Here is an 18309-nt window from a genome sequence, read left to right on the forward strand (position 1 = left end):
GACAGGTATATAACAAAAAGAGAGTTGCAGGGCGGTGATGTTCGTAAGATCATGTTTAATATTTTTTCTTCAATTAGGTTGCTAACCCTATACATTGACTCCTAAGAAAGCAGCCACACATTTTAAAATAAATGTGTTGCACAGGATGGCTTCAGGATTTAAAAACAATAGATAGCTGGTTCTGCAGCTGTAGTTGTGATAATTCCTGTCAATTAGTTTTTACAACCAACATACAAGGGTCATTTGTTTTCCCATTCATCATGGCAGTAAACAGCTATCTTGTCCTCTAGGAACTCATTTGAGATTATCAAAGAGCTGTACAGACCATAGAAAAACGTAGCTTTTTAGATGTATGGAAAAGCATCAAGGAATCCTATTCCTAATTTGCTGAATAGAAATAACTGAATATAGACAAATAAATTCTGCTACTTTGTCCCATGATTTCCACAGACCTGGTATGTAGGCCTCCCAACAGTTCCTAATTATATAAGTAAAATGATTGATAATGATGTTATCTGATTTGTATCTGTATTTGGAAAAATAACAATAAAAGAAGAAAATCAGGTGAACAGACATTGCTATTACTGAGATTCCTAAATGTGCAAAGTCTAAAGAGGGGGACCAGGCAGAAAAAAAAAAGTTTAAATCCTGCCATAAGTAGGCAAAGTGTGTCTCAAGTGTAGAAAAAGTCAGAAGAAGGTGGGTCAAGGATATTTACTCAGATGATACCTTGGGAGAAGGGATAAAAATTACATATGTACAGGTGAATTATGCCTCAGGCTTGAGCTGTCTAAAAATTATTGCCTGCATCCTCATTCAGGTAGCACAATGGCTAGAGAAGCAAGAACCATTTAATTTTAGAGCAAATCTACAGCTGTGGGGTAAGTTTTTTTTTTTTCTTTCCTGATTCTGTGCTGGGTAGTTTAACCCAGTCTGAGCTTTATGCTGCATTAGCTGAAATACAGCTAATGCAGTAGTTCAGTTCTGCTGGCCTCAAATAGTTACATTGCACCGTGGCTCTCCAGTGCAGACATGCATTTATGCTCACAGGCTTGGTAGTCACAATTTCTCCTACTGCAAGATCAAGTATGATTTAATATAAAAGGAAAAACAGGACTGGAGGCTGAAGACATAGTCATATAATTCAGAGATAATTTAGTTTGCCAAGCAAGCCAGTGGGCTTTGCAGTAAAACAAATCAGAATTTGATTACTTACTATTACTAAATGTAATCTAACCTTGTTTAGGAAAGATATAGCCTCTCTGTAATCTTTTGCTAAAGCTTTGAAAATGAAAATGTTTCTTTTACTCCTGTGTCTGTGCTGTTAAATTTACAACTCACTTGCTATTTTAAGCATAGTTGAATAACGTGCTGTACCAATTAATTTTATAGAAAAAGAAATGAAACCACCTGTAGTTGTTATGTCACTGGAGTGTTTTTATTACAATTTTCTTGTGGGATTCTTTTCAGCTCTTGTTTTCAGAGCAGTAATGGCAGCAGCCCTTTGATTTAGATCAAAGTGAGCTTCTGGGAGCAAGTGAGAGTCAGAAGGTGAGAACAAAGAAAAAATAGTAAAATCCCAATACCACAGTCTAGAACCAGACTAGTGGAACAAGGAAATCAACTCTACACAGTTATAGTTGCAATAATGTTTCAGTGTAATTTATTTCAGAGTATGAAACCAAGCCTTAAACCTGGATATCTTATTTTCTCCCTTGTCTATAAACCAGTAAAATCTTATCTTGCCTGTACAGGTGTCCATTTTTTTTTTTCTTTCTCAACCTACATCCACTTACGGTCATATAAAGATCTAGGGCATGCAGTGTAAATATTAAAGATGATATATTGAGTCTGACAAATCTTATCTTAGGTAATTACACTCTAATTAGTTATTCTGCCTAGATAAAGTTTTTCCACAATTTTGTTGGAAAAGTTACTTAGTAGTGCAATTATTGTGCTCTTTAGTGGCTGCAGCACTGTTGAGATGAACAAAGTGATCCCATACTTATTTTTCTAAGCATTTTCTGAAGATTACAAGATACTCTGTGATTAGCTGCAACAAACCACGCAGGAGGTGTTGCTTTGGAAAACACGCATTTTTCCACTCTGAATAATTCTTGAAAGGATTTGCATGAATTAAGTTAATTGCTTCTCCAGGCTCCCCAAATGTTTTCTGCTGGGCAAAGTTTTCTTCAGCAGAACTAAGATATAAACTTAAATGTGTAGAAAACTGTGGATTATTGCCTGTGAAGAGATTTCTTGCTGGCTGACTAATATGAGGATTAGGCTTATTAAGAGCCACAGAACTTTCCCTAATAAACTCAGATGTGCTATCAACAATAAGCAGGAGCTTACGAGTTGAGCTGACCTGACCTGTTCATAGGTGCCTTGTCTGTGTTTATCTGACAGCTACTTCTGGATGACTGACATTTCCCTCTGGAAAAGAAAGCGCAAAAAGAAGGGCAGCTAATTAATACCTCCAAATTTTATTTCTATTTCTAACTCATCAACTGTTTCCATTTTCAGCTACATTTGGGGAAAAAACTCAAATGGGTTCTGATGAACTATTACTGCTAGCCAATTAATAGTGATTTTTTTTTTGTTGTTAAATTAGTTATAACACTGAGCAGATTTCATCATTTAGGAAAACATCATTCAAGATAGTTAATGAGTAATACAGCCTCACCTTGAAAATTATGTTCAGTACACATGTGAAGACATTTATGTCTGAGGAAAGTGTCTTACATGCAGATGTCAAAATATACTGGAAAGATACTTAATATGCATAAACACTTTAATATATTCAATCAATTAGGCATTCCTATTTTACTATTCTCATGTACAGAATCTGCAAGAAATTGAAAAGGGAAGACTGTATAAATTACAATGTAAACTTGTAAGCACTAAGATGAGACTGGTTATAAATAATACATTTTAATAATACAGACAATGCTTTGTGAGCACTAAAGTAAGAATTGTTATTGATAATCTTAAAGCTATTAAAAGAAAAAACAAGCTTCCTGATTTTGTTTTGTTAATTATGGTAGCAGGGTGTAGTAAAAGGTAGTAAAAGGTAGAATGATATTTTTCTGCGAATCTTGGGGATGACATTGATGAAAATTCTCTCTTTGAAGAGCTTCTTAAATTCACATATAGTGCCAACACAGGGACCACAAGGCCATGTCACAGAAATTTGAGCATGTAACTGCTCTAATTGGGAGTAAGACATAGAAATTACACTAGATTATGGATTTAGCAAGTGTGAAGAATGCAAGCAGATGTCTTTATGTAAGCGAATCTTAAAATCTCCTTTAAGATTGATTTTTATTTTCAAATGTTCTAAGGCGTGAATTTGTATTTAACTGAACTGCTTCCACTTCTGTAAATGTTTGTCAGGTGGCTTTGTGCATATGGGTGTGTTGCACATGTAATGCACATTTCGGCATTCTACGTTGGGGGTTCAAATAGGATGACCTCAGCTCCCAAGAGCATTTGGCCATCGTTCATCTTTTGAAAGATGGAAGAGACAAAGAGGAATAAGCCTAAGGAGAAAATACAAGTCAGGGATGAGAATGAGTTAAGACAAACATGTCAGAGCCTTAAAAGGGAAATGTGAATATGGAATAAGCAGAAATAGAAGGGAACAAAGTACTGATTTAGATACATATACATATTTTCAATGATTATTTTACAATAAAAAGGTAATCGTCTACTTGGGACATGCACACGTAGAGTACTGAATGTTATTTGATTTATTTTTACTATGTATTTCTCTTGGAGAGCTTTTAGCCCTTTTGGTTAATAGTTTGAAGAACTGACAAATAACAGAACTCAGGGCGCTCTAGTGTGGAATACCTGGAGAAATAAAATCTGAGAACGTTAGTGTTCACATAATGCCTAAATAAAACCTAGTATTAACTGAAATATATGCATGTGTTTCTCTCTCTTCCTGTAGTCCTTAAGCAGTTGATTGTTACTATTGTGATCTTAACTTTAATGGCCTTCAGAAAAAAAGTTTCTGTTCTTCTCAGAAAGTTAGTAAAAGTGTTTCTAATGGGAAGAGTTAAGCAAGCTAATGTCAGTGGTCAATATTTGACTTGGTTTATGAGATTATTTTTAGTGTTAGATCTTTTTTCTTTATCTAGCATGTCTAAAATTATTTTTATCAGACTTCCCTGTATTCTAGTGTGTTATATTCTAGTGGGCAGGATTTAGGACAATTAGCATGGGGACAAGAATAAGCATTTAGGCCCAAGCTGATAGTGATGCAAGTGCTGCCTAAATATATTTTAAAGCCTCTTGTAGGTTGTGCTCTTGCTATTCACATTAGTAAACTGAGGACAGTTAATTTTACACAGGCTATGCAATAAATCAGCTGCTATCGCATGCCTTATCCTTCCCTGCTGCAGAGTCTGGGCAAGATCTGTCGCGTAGTTGTTGAAAGTGTCTAATGCCCGTGAATGGGACCGGGGCTCAGTGCTCCTGGGCTCCAGAAGTTCCTGCACTTCCCCATCACTAGCGCGTCCCCTCCGGCTGCATAGCAGGGCTCGGGCAGCGGGGCTCCCGCTGATGACACTGTGCTGCGAGCTGGAGCGCAGACCCTGCTGCTCTGGATTTCTGAAATTTCATTCTCATTTCCACTCGAGCCTAATTAGATCCTGGCGACGCTGTCAGAAAAGGAAGAGACAGCGTTTCTCCAAATGCTGCTTTGTCTGATGCGGAGGGCAGGAGCTTTCTGCCATGCAGCATTTGGCATATGTGAAAACAGATGTCTTTCGTAAACTGCCGTTTGCCAAACTTGTCAAAAGCTGTGCGAAAGGGAGCCGGGGAAGGGCTGCGGGAGAGGAGCGCTGGGGCCGGCTCCGGGAGCGCGGTGCGCGGCGCTGACAGCAGCGCGCTCCCTGCTGCAAGTTTCCAGGGAGCCTTTCTCTGCTCTGCCACAGCCAAGTCTCCGGGTCTGAGGCAGATGTTTTTCCAGCTGCTCTGAAAAGCCACGCTACTCGCCGGATACGATGTCCTGCCCAGGGGTTAGTGGTCCCCCCCAGCCATCTGAGAGGACCCAGTGCTGCTGAAATGAAATGCTTAGAGAAGCATGAGATGCAAGGCTTTTCCTGATGTTTTGCCTCAGCTGGTGTGGATAGCGAATTGCCACAGCTCAGCGCTGCGCTGCTTTGCACCACTGCAACTTTCTTCAGAGCACACTGTCGGTGAAACCCTCCGATTCCCCTCTGCTCGCAAGCTGGGGCGAAGCCTGGAATGATTTGCCGGCTGGAAGGATGTTGACTCTAGAGTGGGAGTCGGAGGGACTGCAAACAGTGGGTATTGTTGTGATTATATTTGCATCTCTGAAGCTGCTTCATTTGCTGGGACTGATTGATTTTTCAGAAGGTAAAGTGGCCACTCGCAGTTTGTAGTCACTTGCTGTTTGTAGGTGTGGTAGCTGATGTGCAAAGAGAGCCTTAGCGAGCACCAGGTATAAAAGCTGTGAAATGCAATGCTTGAAAAGTGAACATAATGTTCAGGCTAAAGATCTTAGTCTGGTCCTGCTGCTTTTACTTTGCTGCTGTAAAACAGAAGGAGATTCTAGCCTGACACTTGTATTTTAAAGAGAATTGCCAAGTGTCTGTGAGTGGATATTTATTAGAAAGAATGAAGTCAGTGGACATAGGCTTATCTGGCAGCTGCCTTTGGAAGCTGCCCACTGTTAGAAAACTTGATATGTGCAGTCCACGTCTGTAACACTTTGCTCTTCTGATTTATGATGCAGTTAGAAATTTGTTATGTATCAGTGTCTGTGTTTTAAACAACATTTTCATGGATAAATGCAAAGCACTATTGCTACAGGATAATACAGCTACCTTTGTTTGAATTAGCCTGCTTGACATGTCAAAAGGAAAAAGACATCGATGTCAGCATTAAATGTGGATATTTTAAATATATATAATGTATATATGTTTTAAAATTCCTGTTTGTTTGCTCAGACTTGTGTCTGCTGTCTGCTATATGGGTCGTATCATTTCATCTAATCTCAGAGGGCTTCACATTAATTTTAGTAGGGCTTTTTTTGTCTATACAAATTGATTTTTTTTTCATACTGGATAAAATAGGCTCTTTTGGTTATAAGTAAGATCTTAAAACAGTTGTCTTCCTTAATTTTCTCCTGTGTAACATAGTAAACAAAGGCTGTTCGCTCCCTGAAGCACTAAAACTCAACAAAGACTGGTTTTTGTCAGGGTGCTGGTATGTGGAGCCTAAGCCAGTGCTCACTGCTGCAACTGTTCTCAGCCCCAATGCAATCCCCGAGCCACAGAAAGCACTTGAGTTTTCTGAAATATTAACTTTTTGCAGTAGACTTGGATCACTGATGGATGTAGATTTGCATCATCACCCCATAAACCTGTTCAATGTGCAGGTAACATGTGAAATCTTGAACACAGCACTTTCATAAAAAGTTACTGAACTAGTGAAGTAAATCATCCTTAAAACCATATGTGGTGACAATACATATAACATGCATTTGTTCTGGTATTGTGAAATTACTTTTTGAGTTCTAAACAATTGAGCATTTTTTTTATTTATGACAGTGCTCGCTTTTGTTTCTTCGTGCTCTGGATATGCAGTATTTTAAAATGCCTCTTACTAAGTATGTGTCAATTGCAGCTTGATAACAGATAATTATAAACAAACAAACAAAAAGATAAAATGCAACGTTGGCCTTTCTGGAAGATATACAGTTACATCCCAATTTTAATTTCTTATAAAATCATACTGTAATTAAGTTTGCGAGAAAATGTTGTATGTAATGGAAAAATATATTGAACCATCCTTCAAAAAACCCCACTCCAGTTTTAATATAAACAATAGGTTCAAGCTGATATATCAGCTAAAATATAGCTTCTTTGTGTTAATATGCTCATTAGCACCTTGGTATTTCAACACGTATTAATATAGTAATTTCACTGAAAACTACTTCACAACAAGAACAGCAACAAAAATCTAAATGTAAACAGATTAAACACTACTAGATACAGTGGAAATATGTAAAACTTCTCTAGTGTGAATAACTCTGGTTTCTTTTATTAATATCGTTAGGAATGATTCATACTATTTTAACTCCTTCATGTTTAGGCATTGCCAATATAATTAAACAAGAATTCTGCCCAAGTGATTAAGGAGTGTTTTGCGGTGTATTCACAACTAGTGAATTCAAGGGCGAAGTTTGCTGTTGATTTGGAAGGAGAATCATGTTGAAGAGCCAGTGTTGATTCTGAAACCTGAATGGGCAACGAGCCCTCCCCATCTACCCTATGGAGGCAGGGCATGAGTCCTATGTATGGAAGGATGCTGTGACAAAGGTATCTCTATCGAAAGCCTTAACATGCTCATCTTAATATTTCCTCTATAATGATTTGGTTTGAAAGTGTCATTGATAGAGAAGGCAGCAAGCTTTTTCTGATGCTTGCCAGCAATGGACTGAAATTACAGCTAGAAGACAAATTCTTAGCTAGTAACTTGCTAGAAGCCCTGGTTGTGGTGACGTGTTAGGGCAGTTTCTACTAGTGACTTGTCCAAGCCAAAACTAAGAATCAATGGCAGAAATAGAAATAAAACTGAATTCAACTCTCCACGAAAGAGAAATGAACCAAGTAATCAGTCTTCCCATCCTTTCAGTTTACCTTTCCTCTTTGTCTATGGCTATGGGCAAAGAGCTTCAATTCCTTCCTCTATTTGTATTGTGAAGCTGCAACAACGTGTTAATTACTACAGCAAATACACCAAAGCAAAGGACTATGGTAAAGTCTCGACTGCCAGCACTTCTCTGTGCAGAAGTAGAACAGTCGGGGCAATCTGCTTGGTTGTATTGCCGTGTCCAGCATTGGGCAGGACTAGGAACGTGATTAAACTTGTATCTTGGTGCCTCTTAGAAATATGTTCTTCTACTTTTTCCTTACTTCTGTCTTCATTAAGCAGGAAAGAGTGGTCAGGAAAGGCAGAAATCTGGTTTAGTGAGAACTGCAAAGCAGTTGCAGCTGTTTCATCAATATCACTTTTACCAGAAGTGCAGCTCTCCTTTCTCTCTCTTTCCATTACTTTGAAAGCAGTTTGAGAACAATCAATATCTTCCCTCCAGCTTCCTTACCTGAAACCTTGGCTGCTGGGCAGCTTGCCTCAAAAGATTTCATTTTGTTTGTGTATGCTGTGGTGGATGCAGGACTGGGTGAAACTCGATAGGACTTCTGACGAGCTGTCTCTTCTAGCTCAGGGTTGTGAAGTGCTTTCTAGTTCCAATTTGTAATCTTTCAAAAGCAAATTCCAGTCTTGGGAACACCTTGTTTGGGAGGAATACTTTTGATTATCATTATCTTTTTTTTTTTGGTAACAGAATAATAATTTTAACACAGTTACTTTGAAATTGATGATTTTGTTTATTTCAATGGCTTTCCTACCTGGGCCTAACATATAGAGGTGGAAGGTGTAATAAGATATATACCTATATGTGTGTATATATATGTATATATAATATATGCTTAATAGGCAAAAAGGAGGAAAATCATTCTTTTCATGAAGAAAAATATCCATCGTTCTTCAGTTAAACATTTATTGAGGTGCTTAGGGATATGATTTAAGATGATGATGAAGGGCTTATGGTTGGACTTAATGATCCAGAAGGCCTTTTCCAGCGATAATGATTCTATGATTCTCTCAAGCTGTACATAAAATAGGAATTTTTTAGAAGTTTTAAGGAAAGTCATATTGTATTATGGTGATATTTTCATGGATTACTCCCCATGGGCCTTAATAAATTCTGTGGGATGATGAAAATGACAGCACCAGTTTCTCCATTTCTAACATCCAGACTTCCTGAATTACAGGAGTACCTCCCTACTACTCTCGAAGTTTAGATATTGGCTGTATGACAAATAGAGAAAGCTATTTAAAATCTTAAGAGCTATAAAGTTTAAACTAGGAAGACCTTTGTAAGCATATCTTCCCATGAAAGTTTCCAGAAGAACTGGACATTATAATGTCTGAATATTATAATAATTCTGAACTACTTAATACTTTGCCAAAACACTACTGTCTGACTCAAGATCATACATACGTATGCATGTGTATGCAGCATATTTACATCTTATCTTGAGCAGATGCCTTTTGCTACAGTGCTCTACAAGAATACTTGCCCTGTCCATTTGAATTTCTTACTACTTATTCTTGACATTCTTTTCCAGGAAAACTGAAGGTCAATTTAACGTCAGGGATTTGTGCTGCCTTGCATTTATTTTTGCAAATAAAGTTATGAGCCATATTCTTCACATACACTAAAAAAGAAAAAGTAAAAAAAGAATTGGGAGAATTGGATTTGAAATTTTGAAAACAGTTTCCTTTTTGAATAACCTATATTGGATGCTGTTAAAAAGATGCTTTCAGGGCAGCCTTTACCCCTGGCTACCCTCTGGCCACCAGGGACACTTGAGAGTATTCTGAGTGTTAGGGTTGAGGGACAAAGCTTAGAGCCCTATGAGGATGGGACTAAAAGGACGTGTTAAAGAAAATGCAGTGCTTTATCCCTGTGGATTCTAAAATAGTGTCTGCTTCGAGTCAATTCCAGCTTTCCGGAATTACTTGAGATAGGACTGTTGAGAAAAGAGAGAGAGAAAGCCTAGAGCCCAATGGGTAGTGGGGCTAGAAAGGCTATGCCAAAGGAAATGTGACGCTGTATCCAGATTGATTCTGGACTAGTATCTGCCTTTGAGCCAATAGAAGGCTCAGAGACCTTGGTCTTTGGGATCACTTGAACTATGGCTGCAAATTGGTGTTAGGGTGAGAGTTATGGTGAAGAAAGATTTAATGCCTAGAGCCTCACGGGGAGTGGGGCTGGGAAAGGTGGGCCAAAGGAAGTGCAACACTTGATCCAGATTGGTTCTTGGCCAGTATATGCCTTAGAGCTACAACTGGACCTGGTGTCTTCCAGAGCCATTTGAGATTGTTGTGAGTGCTATGGTTAGGGCAAAGAGAGAGAGAAAGCCTAGAAACTGCCCCCCTGAGTAGTGGGATTAGAAAGGATGTGCCAAAGAAAATGTGGTGCAGGATCCAGATTGTTTCTAGAATAGTATTGGCTTTTGAGCTAATGGGAGGCTTGATCACCCCAGCCTCCAGAATCAGTTAATTGTTGCTAGGATGTGGCATTAGGGCTGGTGTAAGGGTTAAGAGAGGGGGAAAAAGCCTAAAGCTCCATGGGCAGTGGGCCTAGAAAGGGTATGCCAAAGGTTGCTTGGGATATATCCAGAATGCCTCTAGGATAATAGTTGCCTTTGAGCAAGCATTAGGTCTGGTGGTCTCAGCCTCTGGACTGACCTGAGACGTGACTGAGAACTAGGGTTACAGTTAGGGATAATAATAGAGGAAAAAAACAAACAAGAAGCCAACTAGAGTGCCTTGGGCAGTGGGGCTAGAAAGTCTAGAGCCCCATGTGGATTGGGGCTGGAAAGGACATGCAAAGCAAAACACAGTACTGCATCCATATTGGTTCTAGAATAGTATCTGCCTTTGAGCCAATAGAAGGCTTGGAGGCCTTGTGGCCTCCAAGACTACCTGAGATATGGCTGGCAGGGTAAGAAAGAGAAAAAGCCTCAAAATTCATAGGGAGTGGAGCTAGAAAGGGCATGCCAGAGGAAATGTGGCCCTATACCTGGTTTGCTTCTGGAAAAAGATTTGCATTTGAGCTATTGTTAGACTTGGTGGCCTCTAAAGCCGCTTGAGGTTGTCACGAGTACTAAGGTTAGAGTTACAGTGGAGGGAAAGCCTAGAATGCCATGGGGAATGGGGCTAGAAAGGCCACGTGAAAGGAAATGTTGTACTATATCCAGATCAGTTCTAGGACAGCATCTGCCTTTGGTTAACAGAGGTCTGTTTTTTAAAATCTATTATATAAATCAATACATACAATATATATATATATGAGCTGTGTACTTCTATCCCTCTTTCATTTCATATTGTTACAATAGCTTCGACAACCAGTGCAGACCAAAAGGCCATGTTATATGAAAGGTATGTACATGTCTTCACTCAGATTATCTGTAGCACTACCTATAATGTAGGTAAATGTATACTGCATCCATCAAAGTCTGAATCTGACCATGGTGGATCATAGACCATGGATCCCAGAGCTCCGTATGCAATGCCCTCATTACAGCTTTTCCTTCTATATTCTGCAAGTGCTTAAGGCTCAGGTTGTTTTTAAAAAGTAATTCCACATGAAATAATTAATTTGAAGATGATACAGATTTTTTGTGACGAAGTACACGGCTAGAAAATGACCACATTTGATCAGCTGACTGCAGGAGAGTGAAAAGCATTGCTAATCACTAGTGTGCTATAGGCTAAAGTGCTTTATTTGTTGAATATGGTGTATGCAAAGACATAAATAATCATTGGCTAAATTGACATTATGGAACAACATTAAAAATGTGCAATGATGGAATGACAGACTAGGAAAAAAAATCCCTGATATTACATTGATGTAGAAATAATTCAGTCACCTTTAATCTATTGACTTCTTAAATTATCTGTTACATTTTTGATGCAGCTTTCCACCAGAATTATTTGACCTTTGATAGTTCAGAGCAAATGAGCTACTCGGTGGATTTCCCAGTGATTTGTGCTTGGACTAGGTGCAGGTCTATGTGAAACATCAAGAGTTACAAAGCAGCTGAATCTGTCCCATGTAATGAGAAAATAATAACATAATTTAAAGCTATTATGCTGTAATTTCATTATAATATGGATTTTAGCTCATTTTTTTTTTTATGTAATTATCTTTTGACAAAAAAACACAAAAGCTGCCATAAAGATAGCTCTGCAGTCTCCTCTGGACACTAAATGCTGTTTGACTGCTTCATGTTACTCAAACAGCATAAAGAACCACGAATCAGACGGTTCATGTTGTAGAAATGTAATATGCACTTCTGAATGCTGTAGCCTATGAGTTTTCAGAACTACTGTAACTTTAGATTTAGTCAAGTATGTATGTATGCATTTGTGCACATTTGTTTGACAGAGAAAGGATCTGTAACTAAAACCTTGTGTACCAAATTTTAACACTAAGTAAGTTTTAATGGCTATGGTATTCCAAGGGGACTACTGTATAATGGGAATTCTGTCAAGTTCTTAGATGATATAGCTTAAAAATATATATAATATATATATATAAAATATTCCATGTTAAATGGAAGGCTGTTGATTCTCAATTTGATATTTGCTTGTAAATGTATGTGCTTTGCCTGATTTTAGATACGTAGATGGATAAACAGACCTTGGATATTTATGATAGACATAGGTATAGACATTAGGTATAATTAATTTTCAGCCTTCCGTTACACACTTAAAAATAAGTGATGTCTTATAAAACGAATTATGGTTCAGACATCATGAAGGATATTGACTGAAGTCTGTTGAAATGAGTCAAGAAAAGATGAAGTGCAACATTTCAGTGCTTGATTTATGAGGTTCCCAAGGATGATGAGCCCCTTATAGATAAAACAGACAGGTTTGGAGGGAAGGGGATAAAATTAAAGGGAGGCTAAAAGTGGTAGTTGAGAAGTAGATGGGAACAAAGTCCATTTTTGGTCCGTTTTGTTGGTGATCTATTGCTAAAGTAATAAGTGGTGAGGCAAGGAGAGGCTCCAAAAGAAAATTCATGTCAGTCATATAACATGTTCTCCTGGCTAAGGAAGTGAGGGACTAAACAAAGCATTCCATGGTCAAGGAAAAATATATATATATATAGCCCTGTGATCTGATGGGAAACAATTTACTAAGCTATGACTCTCAGGACATCTACAGTCACAGGGCTGTAAACATGCCTAAACCTGAAAAATCCTCCATTATGTTTAACCTATGTGCAAGCAATTTTAATTTCTATCATGTTTTGTACTGTGAATTCTTTAGATTGTGTCTTCTCAAAATAAAAGCTGGTGTGGCAAATTTGGTGTGTCATCACAAAATCTGAGCTCAGCTGGATTGGCTAAGTCAGCACTTACCTTGGAAACCTACATTTCTGCAGCAGTAGTCACAATTCCTGCATCTAAGATGTGATGAGAGAATATATAGTCTGATGTGACAGGCCACACTTTGGCCAGTGATTTGACCCCTTGACAAGTGGGAGAGCAGTAGTACTGTTCATGATGATACAGCTGTTGCAGTATTTCCCCCCAAAGGAGTGATTGTGGCCTTGTGACCTCTAGAAAAAGGTGAAAAATGTATTACTTATTACAAGAACCAGTGATTGAAGTGCATTAGAGGTTACTTTAAGATACTCTATTGTGCATCCATATACTGTCATGAACTTTTCTTTCTTGCCTTTTCTCTTCCGAAGGAAGATGGAATCGCTGAAAGTAGTGTTATTCAGGGCTTTTATTGAGCTGTTTACCTATGCCACATTAAACCTGTATCTCATGGATAGGTGGATACAGGAACGGATACAAGGGGTGGATCTGCAAGACACTTAAGTAAAATTCTTATTACCAAATTCTTACTTTTATGAATTTTACCATGTGGTGCAATTTGTGGTATTTATTTAGCCAGAGACTCTAATTACAGCCATTCTATAAAGTATTTCTGCCCAGAGCATTTACAGTCCGAGGACTTTCTCTTTGCCAGCTCTTCAGCAGCGGCCCGTGAGGCGTCTGGGGAGTTGGGCAGGAGCAGTCTTGCTACTGAGAAGAAATAAGCAGCAGCAGGTCAACATTAATGGTACCTCATCTTCTCTTCGCTCTACATCTTCACTCCCACCATAATAGGGAACATCTATTCCCTATATGGAATATAGGGATCTCCTATATGGAGGATATCCAGTGCTACGCTTCCATGCAAGAATAACTAAGCAACAATGATATGACCATGTGAGATGGTCAGAGGGGCTCCTTGGAGGCCCCTTCCCCCCCAGCAAAAGAGGTGGCGAGTGCCATAGGACGATGTGTCAGGGTGAAGGCATGAGGAGATACTCTGCTTGCTGCATGGCTCACACCTGGCGCAGCAGTGTTGCAACAGAGACCCCTTAAAAGATTTTAGAAGCCTCATAGCTTAATTCATTAGAGGAGTTAAACACCTAAGAAACATTAAGAAATGAATTGCAGTCTGTCTTGCTTAGGGCATGGTGATATTAGCAGTCAATGTTAGAAGAACTTGCCAGCTACACTCAAAAAGGATCAAGAGAGTACGATTGAAGCACGCTTCCAAAGAAGTTTTCAGGCTTGAGGCAAGTTTGTGTTCATTTTCCCTCTTCTGCTACAGCTGGGTGCTTGTGTTTCTGTGTGTGTGTGTGTATTTGAGGTACAAAAAAAAAATGTTTAAATCGTTTGGGATATTCTGCTGTTGCCATTTTCCCAAAGAAGTATAATTTGTCTACAGTGCTGTTTCATGACACTTGAATATGACTATTTGGGGGAAAAAAACACAGAAAGACAAAAAACTATATTCAAATAAGAGAGCCCACAGTTGGCAGTGTGAAAATATAAGTAAAAGTGCCCTGATTTTAGAAAGACTGAACTACGAGAATCATTGTGGATTTTAGGAGAAGCTTTTCTGAGTATCAGGCTAGTTTGATTCCTAGATATAGGTCTATGGGACCCAATTCAGTTACCTGAACATGTAGCTTAAACTTTAATAGTTCTTCACATAATATTTATTCTCAGTGGTAAGCTTTTTTCTTTTCTTGATGATTTTTGAACTTTTAAGCTGAGATAAAAAAAACCACCCATCTCTTCAATGAGATGAATTGGAACAGGTCTACTACATGTGCTTAATTTATCTAAGTTTTAGTTGTTTGGTGAGGAGGGTTGTGGACTCGAGTGGGCAGGAGATTGTAAGGAAACTGTATTAAAAGTACTGCACACAGAACAGGTTTTATAGTTTTGGTTTTTGAATAAATCATCTCATTTTTATTTCAACAAAAGCAAAATCTTACTCTGCAGATATAAAGCAGCATTATTTAGCATTAAGTTATTCATAGTGAATGTTTTTGTACTGCTGTACAACTATAGTTGCATGCTTCTGAGGAAAAAATATGTAAAAATAGTTTTATTTTTAATCCTGTTATAATGGAATTCATAAATTAGAGCATTAGTCCTGATTAAAAAAATTAAAAAGAATTATCAAGAGGATTTTGCTATAAGTTTTTCTGATTCATCACGAAGAGGAGGAAGGGAGAGTAGGTTAATGGTTAGATTATTTTGCTCTAGCAATTATGGAGATTAAAACTTAAATAGCAAACTTTCACAGAACTGAAATTCAGAAGTCTATGGAGGGAGCTGGAAGAATATGGTAAAGTTTCAATTACTTTTTTTTCTTATTATCTGCTTAAATAATTAAAAAATATTTTGTCTTTAAATAGTGCTTTTCATTCAACAATCTCAAAGCATGCAGAAAGGTGCTCCAAAACTGTATTAGCAGGAATGAAAGACATTTATTTCCAGTCTCCTTCAATATAAATTAATCCTGTAGTCCTCATAAGTACTTGGCATTTTTCATGATTAGATCATGCTAACTTAAGAGTTATATACTGCGAGTAGTTAAAAGCAGTCAAAAGTACCATGCTTGCTCTTCAAACAGAGCTTCCAGAAAAGCTCTGTAGTAGGCTGTTCCTGATGGAGAGCAATTATGTGAAAACTCACATTTTCTGAAATTGTAGCTTGTATCTGTCTGCCCAGGTAGAAGTTGTTGAGTGGAAAGCTCTCTTGAAAAAATAATTATATTCAGCTTCTATAAAAGGTAAATCACAAAGACCTGTTGAAGACCTCACAGGAAGTCATGAGTGAGACTTCTGGACTTTGCTTCTTTCTGTGTAGACTTGGGTTAAGCTCAGATTTTTCATACAGGTGGATACGTATATGACTTCTCTTTTTGTTTTGTTTTGTTCTATTAATAAACCTCACAGTTCAGAAAGTTTGCTCTATGCTGGCAGCAGAGAGCAGCTCTCAGGCTGAGTATTTGTATGTGTAGTGTGTGTAGCAGTTTCATGACAATTAAAATGAGTTGCTGGCTGATGTGCTCTGGGGAAACCATTAATCTTCCTTGAATTATCTTATCTTAAATGCAAATTTCCATCAGGTAACTGAGGTAAATGAGGTAACTTGATATTTCTCAGAAAGAAAGGGTGGCATAGTGAATGACTAATGAAGAATGCAAATGTACTGTTTATGTACTTTTTGTGTACTCTAATCATGGTCTTACAATAGATGTTGGGGCTTTCTAAGATCTCCACAGATTATTTTCTCTATTAGCTGTAAATATCTCTTGCTCCTAAAAAGGCCACTGTGGATTCACAGCTTTAGCTAGCAATCAGATGAGGCAGCTTATATTGTGGAAGAAAAACAAGCTCTAGAAGCTTAGTAACTATGTTCCACTTGAAGTCTGTCAGCTCTTTAGATGTTTGGAACCAATCAAGTGTTTCTCAAAAGCAGTAGGATGGAAGATTATTTCTGCAAGTGTTGTAAACTTAGATTTGAAAGTTTATTTTTGTTTCCTTACCCTCTGGAAAGTAGTAGATTATTTAAATGAAATAATAAAAATCAATTTAGAAGTTTGTGAGCTGTAACTATCTCTGGAAGGGATGGATTCATGAAAAAGCCTAAGCTGGGGTTAACTGAAGTCATTCTTCTTCAAGGTGATTAAATCTGAATGACTAAGTGCTGGATTCTAAAGATGTAAAAGTATGGCGTGAAATAAAAAATGTAAAATGCATTAAAGGAGGAAAGAGGGATTCACTAAGTATATATGCACCAATGGCATTACATACTGTCTCCAAGCTATTGAACAGCAGTCAATAGTTCAACCCACTACTATACTATATCTGTATAATATATAGGCATATATGTACACCTATATATTATACATATCTATATATACAGGCATATAATAGTTGGATATATGCCTATATACTATATAGTCCTATAATTTATGACTATAAATACATACAGTAGTAAAAATTATTTAAAATATAGAAAGTACTAAGAAGAGAAATCGAGTTGAAATGATCAGAAGATCACCTGTATATATTTTTAATAGTTATATATGTTGTTGTCATGCAGAATATAAAGAATAAGAACAATTTCCTCAAGTTTGAATGCTTTAAATATTATAAATATGAGCCTGGAGGGAGATACATTACCAGCACAGTATTTGCTCACAAATTGCTGAAATACCACTGGGGGCTCTAATTAAAAAGTATCATCTGAAAAGGAGCAGAAACTTATGACTAATTATTAACTCCAGAACTAATCTATGACTAATTATTAATATTCAGTACTAAACTGATTTAGTACATTGTAGAATAAAGGCTATTGTCAGGGTAACTGCAAAGGAGCAGGGGACGAGGAACCCCCTGGATACAGCTGGATGTGCAGGGTGTGTTTCTCTGGACACCGATACCTGCTTTCCTCTCTTCTTCCTCTATGTGTTTAAAGCACATGCAACATCATGTATCACTTGAGCACCAAAGTAAATTTCAGAAAGCAGAGGCTGTTAGGAATATTATTTACAGTGTAATTGAAATGAACCTTAGGTTAAAAACCCCATCTCATATAATTCCTGCTGCAATATTATTTTAAATTAGCTTAATACATGCTGAGGCATTTTATCAGTCACATTCAAATTAATAGAGTGGACTATATGCTGTTTTTTTTCTTCCCCCTGAGTAGCAATTTCATTTAAAAGCTATTTTTAACAAGAAATATAATGGTGATAGTTTACAATATGCTTTCATACTGTATAGCTATTTGAGGCCTTATATTTTGAGGCCATTCTCATTTCTCAGTGAAGAACTCCTGATGGTAATTTTCATTGGTAAAGTCATTGGAAGTTTGGAATGTGCAAGAAAGGCTGAGTATGTCTTTTTTATTGCTATCAGCAAAACAATATCCTTCAGCTAATATGAATAAATTACTGCTTTTCAAAGCTGTATAAAAGTCAGCTTCTACCTGTCTGGTTTCTGCAGAGTAGAATTGTTCTCTTGCTGCTGTTAGTCCCCATTAATAATAAAGAACTTTTCTGTGTTAAGGAGAATATTTAGATGTCAAAAGATTTTCAGTCTCTTCCTTTTCCATCTCTTCCACAAATGTATCCATTCACCAAATCAAATTCTGAATAGGAGACATTTGCTGACATATCTACTATGGTTGAAACACATTTGTGGTTTAAGCAGGTCCCTCACAAGCTAGCCAAGAAAAATAGCTGAGCCGAGGAGATGTTCAGCTCTCTCTGCCTTGCAGTGAATCTCTTCCCCTCAGTGGGTAAGTGGCATCTCAGCTCCCA

General features: G+C 37.7%; 1 protein-coding gene across 3 annotated transcripts in view; it reads left to right on the top strand.

Annotated features, from left to right (window-relative positions):
* The window catches only part of KCNIP4 (potassium voltage-gated channel interacting protein 4), a 115863-nt gene that overhangs the window by 16911 nt on the left and 80643 nt on the right, over positions 1-18309 (top strand). For 2 of the 3 annotated variants that reach the window (XM_026052390.1, XM_026052392.1), the window contains exon 1: positions 4969-5388. The exons of the other annotated variant lie outside the window; for it this stretch is intronic. In XM_026052390.1, coding sequence (XP_025908175.1) covers positions 5277-5388 — 112 coding nt within the window. In that variant the 5' untranslated portion in view covers positions 4969-5276. Of the gene's footprint in view, positions 1-4968; positions 5389-18309 lie in introns of those variants that run through there. 3 annotated transcript variants of the gene reach the window in all.

This window comes from Nothoprocta perdicaria, unplaced genomic scaffold, assembly GCF_003342845.1.
Source record: "Nothoprocta perdicaria isolate Ctin4 unplaced genomic scaffold, notPer1 scaffold_88, whole genome shotgun sequence".
Taxonomy (NCBI): Eukaryota; Metazoa; Chordata; class Aves; order Tinamiformes; family Tinamidae; genus Nothoprocta; species Nothoprocta perdicaria.